Source organism: Crinia signifera, chromosome 3 (assembly GCF_055691185.1).
Source record: "Crinia signifera chromosome 3, ASM5569118v1, whole genome shotgun sequence".
Lineage (NCBI taxonomy): Eukaryota > Metazoa > Chordata > Amphibia > Anura > Myobatrachidae > Crinia > Crinia signifera.
In genome coordinates this window covers 100,562,804-100,576,930 of record NC_139219.1, presented here as the reverse complement: position 1 = coordinate 100,576,930, position 14,127 = coordinate 100,562,804, and the positions used below count along the sequence as shown (strand labels likewise).

The following is a 14,127-nucleotide window of genomic DNA, read 5'->3' as shown; positions in this document are numbered from 1 at the left end:
TCAACAGCCGTGATCCGACATTGAATACCTATCTATATCTCAGAGAGAATTCAGACAATTTTCTAAATGAATCCATACCTATTATAATAGTCATCCAAATTTCTATATACAATATTATTTTATTGTACAAGAGCTCATTAAATGCCAGAGCACCTATTGGTGAATACAAACTGGCTTGCCAACTATTTCAGGATGTAACTTTTTTTATATAAAAACACCTCGCCATACTACAGGGAGGTTATAGGTGGGATGAGGAAATTGGGACCCTGGACATGGTTTTAGCTGCTTATGAATAAGAGCCAAGAAACTTCACCTTGACCTCAACAGGACAACCACAGCAGTATTGTGGGTAGCATCAGCCACCTAGCACAGCAGACTGGAAAGCCTTGTCAGGCGTTGACTCCTACAGGCCCCCATACACAAGGATTATTCACATGCAATTTGGACTCTTTATTTAATTGTGGCGATTAATCGCACGAAAAACGTAGAAATTGCATATGAGTGACAGCAGGTCCGATGCAATGTGCTGTCCCATGTGCATCACACCAGAGCCTGCGAGACACACTGACTGAAAAGCAATCTGTTGCTTCCAAGTGGGCAGTCTTGGCTGGGATTGCCTGCAAAAGGGCAGCATACGATCCTGCTGCTCAAGAAGGTCATGGGCACCGCACGGCCACTTCATTGATGGGAGATGTCACCCTAGTGTATGCCCAGCTTAAGCAACTGATGACTGAAGAGAAACTAATGTGATAAAAAGTTTTTCAACATATATCGATTAAGGGAACTAAACGAACGCACGTCTTAGTGCTCTATTTAACTACTTACACTAGTCTGCACGCGAGGCTATGAGCCACTTTTAGTACCACCGGACTTCCAAAGTAGTGTTCACAGTTCCAAGAGGTCTGAGGGCAAAAATTCTGGGCCAAGACTGGGCAATTTGCAGGGTTTCTGCACAACACAATGGCAACTTGATCCCTTACTTCTTATTGAATTAAGCCTATATTGTTAGCCACTGAATGATATGCAATGGTTTCTGTCTGCGAAAGGTAATGTATAATTGTTGGACACCACATAAAAGAGCCCCCCTCCACCACTCACAAATTCATGTTTAGTTCTATAAAATCCAGTAGGATAATTACTGACCCGATGAAGAAAAAAAAAGATCAAATGACTGATTTAAGAAGTCTGATCAGGGTGTGGGAGGATTGGGTTTCAGAAACACTTGATTAAATTGATCCACCAACAGCTTTACACTCACACACCACTAAATAAAAAGCACATATTATCATCCTTAACCCTACACACATCACTTAGCCATACAAATTAAATACATCCTACAGAAATTCTTCCATGTGATCACCTCTCACCATAAACCAAAACATATTAAATAAAAAAGCTAAAAAATGTAATGAGAAACTAAAATCTTGTGACTATAGTACTAAACGTAAAACATATCTGAAAGATTGCAAGAACAAGTCCCCTACCCCATACTTTGATTACTGCTGTGACCATTGCTGTACTTATTGCTGCCTTGATAAAGGTCTTTAGTGACCAAAACGTCGGCAGGTTATTTTCATTAAACTGGACGCTGACTTGGATGAACCTATTGACAGAAGTCTGGTGAGTGCGGTTTTCCCTTTTGCCTGGAAAATGCACATAGAGAGACTCTTGCAGAGTTATGGCCGGCACTCATGAGACTTGACAGAAAAAAAAAACTCAGAACAACTTCTTGTTGCGGATCGCAACATGAAGTTGTTCTGAGTTTTTTCTGTCAAGTCTCGTGAGTGAAAAACACAACTATGTACCACAATCTTTGGTTATCAATCTGAAGCAAAGTACATAGAATGCACAGGTCTCTGAAGACTTTCACCTTCCTTATAGAAGAACTAGTTATACCAGAATTGTGGGAAGGTCAGCGAAAGCAACTGGCACCATGGAAGAATAAACCGGTGCACTGAAAGAGAAGATGAATAGATAGAAGCGGAGATTACTGATTAACAGCAGCACTCGGAGACTAATTTAGTATAACATCCAAGTGTATTAAGTCCGATATATAGAGACCATAATTTAGGGGCCTAAAACACCCTGCTAGTTGTATTTAATCTTTATATACAGATGTAGCTCTTTTCATCTTTGCAGGGGCCAGCCCCCCGCCAGCTGCCGTCTACTCCATCGCCAGCGGCAGCTTACACACACACCCCCCCCCAGCTTCTCCCTATCGCCGGCGCTCGCCAGTGAAAGGGATCTGGCAGGCACCGGGCAAAGAAGAGAGGCCCTACATCTGTACAACTAGCAAAAGCACTAAAGAAAATGTACAGTCGACATGCATGAATTAAGAATATAAAGCATGTAGCAAGTTATGACTTAATACATCTGGAAAGGTCAGTGCAAAAGAATGGCAATACAGTGGAAAGTTACACAAACTACACAATATTCCATGAGATCATTCTATTTAGTGTTTACTGCAGTGATTTAAAAAGAGGAACAAAGCCTTAAATGTACTATTCATATATTAAATCATGCTGGTTTATATTCCCATTCATGTCAGAACTACATTGCTCACCACAGTGTTACCCATACTCTGTACATCCCAGATCCCTTTGACCTTTAACTTTCCAGAAACACATGATTTTCGGCCAACAGCCAGTACAAAGGCATACTCACAATGGCACGCTCATTACAGAGCAAATGTCTTCTCTCATAGCTCTGCCCACACAGATAGGGGTCACTGTAGAAACTGTACAACTGTTAAGTCACTATATAACTTTCAGAAGTCATGTTCAGGAGTGCCTGATGTGGCGTTGCAAAGTAATTGGTTTAACATGTCTGGTGTTAGGTCATCTGAAAATGAAACGGACACCTACTCGCTGCTACGTTATCTTGCTCCCATTTTTTCAAGAGCACACTGCAACATGCTATCTATTACAAGCAAACCTGAAGGCACATTAGATACAGTTTAGTGACAAAGCAGCCCTATCTTTACTTAAAAAATACATAGGGGTAGATCAATTAAGCATTGAAAAGAATGGCGAAGCTGCCAAAACAACCAATCAGCATTGAGGTGGAATTTATCAAGTACATGCAAGAAAATGATAGATAGAATCGAATTGGTTGATATAGGCAACTTCTCTGCTTTTCCATTATTTTACCTGCTTAATTCAGTAACCCCCATACTAATTTGTTTGTTACATTATGAAGTCAGGTATTTCTGCTAAGCTATTGTGTACAGTGAGTCAGGGCCAATGACACATGGAAATGTAGTTATGGCTCTGCATCAAGTAAAACTATATTGTTCATGGTGAAATAGGTGTACACCCACGCAAACTACAGCATTGCTTATCAGTTAAAGAATCTTTTTACCTCTTTCCCCACACTACTGATTATTCCCGACTTCATATGTATCACTAGTGTTTATTCATTAAACAGTGATTTATATACCTAAAATGTTCTGCATTTAAAGCATTAAACTGTGTTTGTTTTAACACAATGCACAGCATGTAGTAGATTCCCGCTGTACATCCTAAAAACGTTATATTTAATGGTTCGACTTTATATGTCCATTATAGAATGAAGAGCCGTTGATTTAAGTTTCTTTTGCAGCAACTGACAACAGGGTGCACTTTGCAGTATGGTGTTAATAGCACCACTTGGCTACTGGGATATCCATAATATTTAAAGAAGCCCAGATGTAATAGCCTTTTACGTGCAGATATGGCATGATTTCAGGGAGATACACTCTAGACCAGGGGTAGCCAACTCCAGTCCTTTCGAGAGCTATTAACAGTTAAAGGTTTCAATGTCTCCTCACAGAATCACAAGTGAAGTATTTAGCACCACCTGTGGATCTTTTAAAATGGGTTATGGGCCCCATACATCAGCAATTAAGTGTGACAATCCTGAGATCTGGAGAGGATTGCCACAATTAATTTGAGATGTGTGGGTTCCCCCTTTTGGCAATCCCAATCAATTGCTTAATCAGATCACCAAACGATTGCTTAATCAGATTTTTAAACATGCTTAACAATCTGGTATTATCTGCAGATCTTTTTTATATGTGTGGGCATTCCCAATTCGTCTTCTTCATCTATTTACATTATGAACAGCTGAAATGACAATCGATTGGGCAATTTTCAGATATGAGGATGCAATCTTTAGATGGAAAAATCTGCCAATCACTAAAATAAATCTGTAATGTGTGGGCAAGTCAAATAGATTGTAGAATCCATTTATCTGGCCAAAAAATCTCTGGATCTGGAAATCCATTAATTGTGATTGCTGATATATGGGGCCCATTAGTCAGTAATGAGTGCACCTGTGTACCTGCTAGGAGCTGGAAAATGTGAACTGTTGGTAGCTCTCGAGGACATGAGTTCGCTACCCCTGCTCTAGATTAAATCATCAATTTGTTTTACATAAAACCAACCTAAATAAAACTAATTTTGCTTTCATTCTAGCAGCTATCATGCCAACACAGGCCAAAAGTTAGTGTCAAGTTTACTAGTCATTACACTGAAAATGGCAAAATAGATCAATGGAGTGGAAACAATAGCAACATATATTCAGCCTGAACAGAAATAAAATTGTAACATAACAGATACTACGGTAACAGAGTTGCCAGTTGCTGGTAATGGAATGCATTTTACCAGCTACAATTAAATGCAGCTTAAACCAGCTATACTACTGTAAATCCCCATACACACGATGCAATTCATTTTTCTATTTAATCCCAATTTGCTCTGGATCAGCAGAGTGTGCACATTGGATTTAGATTATGTAGTACAGATCTGTACTATATAGTCTTGCCTGCAGAGTCTATTTTTCTATTTGATTTTAATGCCACTGGGCTGCGCATAAGGATCGAATGCGGCTGAAGATCATTTGATTCTATTTTGACCATATAGTCAAAGTCGGTACTTATATAGTAGCCGGGTGCCTAATTTGCATACGTACGGCACTGCAGTGAAATCGCATGCGATCCGATCGAATGCGATGCGATTTTCCTATGTAATTTATTCACTGCTCTATGGCCTTGGGCGGTGCGATGAGATCTCATCGCATCGCATCTCCCACAAAATCGCATGCAATCGCATGCGATTTTATAGGGTGTGATGCCATTTAATGTACTATACACTTGTTTGACATCCAATGGGATTTAGGCATTTTCATACCCCCACTATCCACGTCGGCGCAGAGTTGATTGTATATAGTGTAGCGAGCCACAGAGCCCGAAGCGTGGCGAGCGCAGGGAACCCCTGCAAGGAGACGCGTAATACATGTAACGTAATTCGCGTGTGCTCGCCATGCTTCGGGCTTGGTGGCTCGCCACACTATATAACATCAACTCCACGTCGATGTGGTTAGTGGTGGTATGAAAAGGTCGGGAGGACGCGTTCTGCTGCGCTCGCCACACTTGGGGTGGCGTGGATAGTGGGGGGGGAGGGGGGTGCCCAAGTCCCATTCGATGTCATACAAGTGTATACTACATTAAATGGCATTGTACTCTATGCAATTGCATGCAATTTTGCGGGAGGTGCGATGCGATCGCATGCAATCTCATCGCACCGCCCAAGGACAGAGAGCAGTGAATAAATTACATAGGAAAATCACATTGCATGCAAAAACGCATGCGATGCGATTTTCTTATGCAGAATCGCCCACTAAGCTATTTGCTTAGTGGGCGTCTGGCTACTACATACGTACCGCAAAGTCTAATAGAAAAAAGGTCAAATTCCAACCATGTGTACAGGGCTTAACAGTGATGGAAAGACCCCCCAGTTCTTCCTTCACCTGCAATAGAAATAATGTTCATCCATAAAATGACTAATATGCAGTTTCTTAGCAACGCAGTTGTTAAATGTTTGGTATAATTAATATGTCGATGAATTCTATCTCTAAGAATGCTTATAAACTGCTACTTTCAACTAGCTATAGATGTTTAAGCAACACCATCTGATAAATGTGTAATAAAAGCTGACAAACATTTTATTCAACTCATGCATATGTGCCTTTCACCCAAGGACATTCACTATGCGAGAGAATAGTTTATAGGTAAAAAAAAAAAATCTTTGCCATCACAAAGGACGATGTTTCAAATAAGCCTGGGACTAAGGGGTAGATTTATTATAGCGGCGCCTATCGCGCCGCTATAACAGTTCCTGCTTCGCCTCATTAGCGAGGCGAAGCAGGAGGGGACACCGACAAGATCTACTAAGATCTTGCCGCCGGAGTGGGGGAGCGCTAACTCCCCCCTCCGGCGATGTCCCTCCTGGAGACAGCGCATCAGTTAATACTGATGCGCCGTCTCCTTCCCCCCCGGCCGGCTCACTGCGCATGCGCGGGATCTCACTAGTCTCGCGAGATCCCAGCGCAGCTCAGCCCCAGCAGCAGGGACAGCGCTGTCCCTGTTGTTAGGTATAGGCATCGCCGTCTGCAGCTGGCGAAGTCGACAGCTGCAGGCGGCGGAGCGATGCTGACCGTTCATAAATCTGGCAGGAGGCAGGGGCGCAGTGCAAAACATCGCCCCTGCGCTATGCCTCCTGCCCCACACCGCCGGCGTTAGAGTAAACGCTCGGCGGGTGTGATAGATCAGGGGAAGCGCTATCCCCTGCTATAACGCACGGGGATAGCGCAGATTCCCCTGATCGCCGAGTAATAAATCTACCCCTAATTACCTGGTGAAGTAAAAATGAAAAAAAAACTACCAAAAATTTTTTTTTAAGAAAATAAAGCAATATCAAGCTTTAAGTCACTGTAAAGCCCCATACCCACAGGGTGTCTGGAGCCCCATGCTGAGCAATGTGCTTAAGCAAAGATCGCTCAGCACACATCACTGACACACATCCCTTAGTGATGTGTGCTGAGCGACCTGTGCTAACCAGTGTTCTCTGATCAGAACACTGGCATTGTGACTAGATTTTGACTGCATGCAGTGAAGATCTTGTCTAGCGACGCGTGGGACTGTGCATCACTGTCGCCCAGGGGCATACGCATGGATCGGTCTGTGCTTAATTTCTAAGCAATCCGGCCAGATTGCTTAGAAGTAGCCCTGAAATCATCCTGTTTGTATGGCCCTTAAAACGAGGAAAAGGCTGACAAATCTCCCAACAGCCACACATTTACTTTTATGCTTCACAACAGGTTATTTGAGAAAGTTTTTTTTTATGCACTTCACACTTAGAAACCCATGGATTGATTATTGCAGGACCAAATCTGTCTTACAATAATAGATAAGGTGTTACACATCTCAATTCCTGTTACAGTACGGTAAGCTCATTTCCAAGAGGTAGTAGCAACAACCGCACAGTGACAGTTTTGACCAACTTCATAATTTCATGCTAATCAATTGTCAACAACAAATAGGATCTATAGATTTGACTTTCAAAGCTTCCAAGGATCCTTGGAGCATAATAATTGAAGGTACTTCCTAAGAAAAGCACCCAATTGCCACCTGAGAGAACCTCACAATCATATGCTTAGGGGGCAATGTGTTTCTGTTGGGGAACCATAAAGCACATGCACAACACCATGAATTGATTTGTGCTTAGAATGGCTAAAACTGTCGAAAATGTCTGATTACAGCAGAAAAAAAAATGCTTGCAGTTAGCTATGTAGCAAGAGAACATTTTCATACACAGGGAACATTTAAATACATATTATTTAAATTGAACAAGATGCCCTTTCAAATAAAGAGCTCTGTCAACTTGAGAATCACTAAAATACTTAATCATCTGCACTAGGCAGTTCTGGATTCTGGGAAAGCAAATGTTAAGTCCCAGGAATTTGTCTCTAATGGGTAACAAGTGTTTCTTTTTCTATGTTTTTTAGTTAATGTCATATGCCTAGAATTGTAATAATTTGTAATACAGTTGAATTATATATTATATCTAACAATGCTTTGGCACCCAAGATTTTTGCGAGATAACCTTTGAGTGATAACAATAATCAACCAAATTCAACTGTATTACAAATGTAATAGCAATAATAAATTCTAGGCATAGGACATTAACTAAATAACATACAAAAAGAAAACCTTATTTGTGCTAATTTCCCATACAGGTTAATAAGGTTCACCCACCCCAGTGGTTCTCAGTCACGGTGCCCTAGAGTTTCTGAATTTTTCATGGTACCCTTAAGGCCGCCATACACTATGCGATTTGGCCCCGATTTCACCCGATCCAGATGGATCGGGCAGTGAAATCGGACCAAATCGCAGGTTTTGACACCCGGTCCGACCCGATGCGCGGTCCCGTGTGCATCGGGTCAGAGTCGGGACATCGGACCGGCTGCACATAAGATAAATCTTATGTGCAGCCGTGGGGACTCTGAGGACGCCGGCGAGGGAGGGGGGCGGGAGACGCCGACGAGGGAGGGGGGCGGCAGGGGGAGCCGGAGCAGGGAGCTGTCATGCTCCATCCGGGTGGGGGGGGGGGACACACGCCGCTAGTAGTGCGGACGCTGCGGGGGACACAGGCGGCAGTGACATAGAGCCGGGCGGGGGGAGCCGGGAGCTGTCTGCACGAAAAAAAAAAAAAAGCCCATACAATGAATGGGCAGCCTGTGATTGGGTGATTGCAATGTATCATTTGCAAAACTTGGCACATCAAGTGCCAAATCGTGTGTCCCCCTCCTGGGGAGCTGCAGGGGGAAACCAGGTCCGACTTGTCCTTAGGACAAGTCGGACTAATGTATGGGGGCCTTTAGGCCAGGCATGTACAAACTATGGCCCTCCAGCTGTTGTGAAACTACAAGTCCCATCATGCCTTGCCAGAGTTTTCCTTTTAGGGAATGCTAAAACTATGGCAAGGCATGCTGGGAAGTGTAGTTTCACAACAGCTGGAGGACCACAGTTTGGACATGCCATCCTAATTTACAGTGTCATGTCTCACCGTGAATGGGTGTGAGTGAAGTTCCCAGGAGTTATTCCTGAGAATTAAACAGGTGTCCACCAGTGTGAACAGGATGTGAAAAAGCAAGCTAGCTGGGGAATGAGATGAGGAGACATGTGAAGGGATGAGGAGGTGCTGGAGCTGCTGGCTGTGAGGAGGGAGGAGAAAAAAAAGAAGCAAGTGACTGGCACCGTCAAGGATTCAACATACTACAACATATCAAAAATACTGCCTGCCCATGGCATCCATAAAACCCAGCAACAGGTTGTGAAAAAAAAACTTAAATCACTTTGTAAGAAGTACTCAAAGGTGCATGATCTCAAGTGGAGTAAAGGCCCCCATACACTAGCCGATTTTGGGCAGATTTCAGCCAGATCAGTCGGATCTGGCCGAAATCGGACCAAAATCGGCTAGTTTTGATGTCCCCTCAGATCCGATGCGCGGTCCCGTGCGCATCGGATCTGCGTCGGGTGGTCGGACCTGCTGCACGTCCGACCACCCGACTTGGGACCTAGTGGGGCGGTGGAGGGAGCAGGGGGGGCTGGGGACGCTGCGGGGGACACGTCTGTGTCCCCCGCTGCTGGGGACAGCGTCTGTGCGGCGAGAAGGTAGAGGGAGCAGGGGGGGCTGGAGACGCTGCGGGGGACACAGGCTGCATAGAGCCGGGCAGGGGGAGCCGGCCGGGAGCTGTCAGTAATGAATAAAAAAAAAAGCCCATACAATGAATGGGCGGCCTGTGATTGGCTGAGCGCTCTCTCAGCCAGTCAGCAATTGGCTGAGAGAGCGCTCAGCAGCCAATCACAGGCTGCCCATTCATTGTATGGGCTTTTTTTTTTATTCATTACTGACAGCTCCCGGCTCCCCCTGCCCGGCTCTATGCAGCCTGTGTCCCCCGCAGCGTCTCCAGCCCCCCCTGCTCCCTCTACCTTCTCGCCGCACAGACGCTGTCCCCAGCAGCGGGGGACACAGACGTGTCCCCCGCAGCGTCTCCAGCCCCCCCTGCTCCCTCTACCTTCTCGCCGCACAGACGCTGTCCCCAGCAGCGGGGGACACAGATGTGTCCCCCGCAGCGTCCCCAGCCCCCCTGCTCCCACCAGCTCTCACCTCTTAGCCCCCCCCCCCCCCCCTGCTCCCCGGGTTTTTTACATGTGATAAATCAAGACGATTTATCACATGTAAAAAATGGCACATCAAGTGCCAATCTAATCAAGCTCCCCCGGGGAGCAGCCGGGGAAGCTCAGGGGGAAGTCGGGGGCGACTTGTCCTAAGGACAAGTCGCCCTAGTGTATGGGGGCCTTAAGAGTGGTGATGCCAGTATGGACAATCAAAGCTGCTCCTTAAACAACCAATAATACAGTAGCTGCTCTTTCAACAGACAATGGGGAAGATGTATTAAGCCTTAACAAGAGATAAATGCAAGGGTGATAAAGAGAGATTAACATCCAGCCAATCAGCTGCTAATTGACTTTTTTCAAAAACAGCCTGTAACATGGAAATTAGCAGTTGATTGGCTGGACGTTTATCTCTCTTTATCACCCTTGCATTTAGCGCTTGTTAAGGCTTAATACATCTGCCCCACTATAAGCTGCTCTTAGATTCCTTACACTTGTTGACAGGGCAGACCAGGGAAGCACTGGAATTTCCCAGGTCTAAGGTGCAGTATGAATGGGAGACACAGTTTAGGCTCAGTTATATGGTGATGGACAGGATTCACTTCTGTTTGTCCACATATTTTATATGACTGGAAGCCCCAAGTACTGGTTTTGACTATTAAATTGACCTTAGTTAATTTTAGTCCTGAAACACCAGGAAACATTGACCTACAGCAGTGAGTGGAAATTTGTGCTTTGGGAACTTCTTGTAAACACTATTTTATGCAGTCAAAAAGCATTTCAAAATGTGCTTATATATGCCATTTGGCTTGACAGGATAACCACTTCCAATTTTTGCACAAGGAACGGATGGTATAAGTCAGGAAGGGTGTGACACCCAGCCACATAGCCCTAGACAAACTTGAATAAAAGCTACAGCCAAACCGCTTACTCCTCCCTTTTCATCGACAGCAACAAGAACAAGAGGGATGACAGCTGGGAAGCAATTTGGACAGCATGTTCAAATCGGAGAGCATTGAGGAAGCTAATCAAACCAGTATTTTAAAACATATAGAACATGTATCATTTCTAATATATCATAGCAGATATAGCCACAGTCACACACTGAATATAGGCATGCCACATACAATTTTAAACAAGAGCAGCTGCTTGTGCCTCCTATTCATCACACATCATATATATATATATTTTCTAAGATGGGAGTTCTATTTCAGATTGGATGTTGCTATGGGAAACCAATCCGATTCGTTGTATTTATTTAGCACCTTCTAGATAGAAGATAACAGAATCTGATTGATTGCCCATAGCAACATCCCAACTTAGTAAATGTCCCCCTAGGACTTATAAAAGAACATACATTGCGGGCCCTGCTTGACGTTACCTATCTTTGTCATGAAAATTGTTTTGGTTTTTTTATCCACAAAAAGAACTTTGCAGTGAAACCGCTTTCTAGCAAGCACTCACCACTTCCTTGCTCCATTGAATCAAAACACTGTTGCTTCTTGTGCTTCTGCTTCTTGTGCTTGGGAACACCCCAGCCATAATATTAAAGTAAAGTAGCAGTTGTGGACTTTTAACAATTTGATCATTAATGATTGAAATCATGACAGTACTATAATAAGCAGATTTTCACAAATCATACATAAAGTATAACTAAAGCTCTCTGATCAGGAACAGATAACCAGCTTTATGGTTAGCATGCTCACCATCCCGACAAGGGGGGGGTGGCGTGGATCGCCCTCCCTTGTGGGCTCGCCACACTAATTTATTCTCCCTCTATGGGTGTCGTGGACACCCACAGAGGGAGGAAGTGTCGGGATTTCAGCAGTCAGGATTTCGGCGTCGAGAATTTGGACGTTGGGATCGGGATTGTAACTGCATCCCGTCTAGTTCACCCATAGAGAGCCCATACAAATGCAGCCATGTGTGCTAAACAATTTTACTTAAGCCAAAAATAAAACGCAGGGTAGTGGTTAAGGTTGACATAGATCGCTATCACTCATTCTCTACACACACAGCGATTTGCAGTCACTTGCTAAGCAATATGACCAGAAATTGACTGCATGCACTGACTTATCTAGCAGGCGATGGCAACATCACTCAGGGGCATACACGCAGAGCGATCTGTGCTTAAAGAACACAAAATCACTCCGTGTGTATGCCGTAAAGGCACACACTTTTCACTTTAGTGTCCCAGCACTAACTGTCATTACACATCAGTCAATGGCCATGTTCCTCCACCATCTATACTCAGAGGCCTCTCTCACCAGCTATATTATGCTATATGCCAATCATCAAATACGTTCTGCCTCAGGCAACATAAAGGTCAGTAATGACAGTGGTTAATACAGAGCAGTGAAGCTACATTGTGGCATTATATTTACTATATTAAAGAATATTTGTTGAATATAAAAAGGACAAAAAGCTGGATCTCTAGTACAGTTCCAGGGCTAATTTTGGAAAACACATGACAGCACTCTATTTAACAGGTATTGCTGTCCTACTACACATGTTCTATTAACAACAGTAAAACTAAGGCATTCTTTGGAAAAAAAAAAAATTTATGAATATTTTAAACACATTCACTGAAGGGAACTCAACTGTTTTGGGTGCTGATCAGGCGCACGTCCATTCTTTCTGCTCACACCCTCCTGAGGTGGACAGAGTTTAGGTTTTGGGGTGCCCAAAGATCATTTTCCCAATGTGCCCAATAGTTTAGAAATCTGAAATGAATGCCAGGGTTAGACTGGTATATTCAAACTGATCACCTACATGGCCAAGAGGGAGAGCTGGTCAGATAGGCAATATACTCATAATCGACATGATAATATTGACAGAATTTATATATAGAGGTGGTTTTTCATATTTTATCAACTGCAGTGTCTACTAGTCAAATGAAATTAAATGTACTAGAAAGATTATGTGCTGTTAATGAAAAATAAATATTGTGCATTACTGAAAATTCTGATGACATAAATGGCACTTAACCTCTTTTATCAAACACCAATGATCATCAGCCATCATGCCAGTTAATTTTACAGCTTTGACTGTCTTGCTTTATTATAGTGTTTGTATCCAATTGTAAAGCAATTAGGAGTATGTTGGCGCTATATAAATATAGGTTATGTGATTAATTATAAAATTCATATATAAGCTGACAAAGAAATAATAGTTGGGTATAATTATTTCGGTACTTCCAAATCTTTACGTCGAATGCTTACGCCAGTTACGTTAGCCACTTTCAGAATAGCATCATCGTCGTCCCCTTGCAGGCTCGCTTCGCTTGCCACGATGCGGGATCGTGGCTCGCTCCACTTCGATTGCCACAACTTTACTAAAGGTAATAGACAGTGGCATGGACACAGGAGGGTGGGGTGGACCCTGGGTGGTTTCTTATGTACTATGCAATAAATGTCCACTCTCTTAAACATTAAATTAGCAAATGTATTTAAAAAATGAAAAAAAAATGCAACAAGAAATTTACCATCTACCCTGCAACAACATATCAAGTTGCCAAGTGTCATTAGTGATGTGAGCTTTCAAAGCCTGACAATGGCTGTCTAATACATTCCAAGTTCAAGCACCAAAAAAAAAGAAAATGTAAAAAATAAATTGCTTTGTAATTTTTCTTTTTGCTGGCAATATATTTTTGTATATTCCATGTTTGGAAAATTAGGAATAAATTGATTATGGACAATACAGGAACTATGTCCTCCACACATCTAAACTGCGACTGTCTACGTAAATGGAACTGTTAAAAAAAAAAAAAAAAAAAAAAACCACACACACACACACACATCTTACTGGTACACAGGTAACATTGCTAGGCCAGGGGTCCTGTGCACCCGCTGCTACTTGTACTTTCAAAGCAATATTTATGCTGTGCATGCAAATACACCGCTACAGCCATGGACCACAATCTAATCTTAAAAAGCCAGTAAAAGGAGATAATATTTGTCCATGACAGATAAGGGAGTATTAAGAAGGAGCCACACATGACACTCTACACCAGTGACTACAGGTCAGCATAACCAGCGCTCTCTACAGGTCAGCATAACCAGCGCTCTCCGTCCCCGGGTCATTGCTATGTGGGTTACCTTGCTGCCGCTGACCGAAGTGCCGGAGTACAT

General features: G+C 43.3%; 1 protein-coding gene across 1 annotated transcript in view; it reads right to left on the bottom strand.

Moving 5' to 3' along the window:
- The window catches only part of GALNT2 (polypeptide N-acetylgalactosaminyltransferase 2), an 80,358-nt gene extending 66,231 nt beyond the window's left edge, over nt 1-14,127 (bottom strand). Inside the window, exon 1 of the mRNA XM_083174902.1 lies at nt 14,095-14,127. Coding sequence (XP_083031028.1) covers nt 14,095-14,127 — 33 coding nt within the window. The remainder of the gene's footprint in view (nt 1-14,094) is intronic.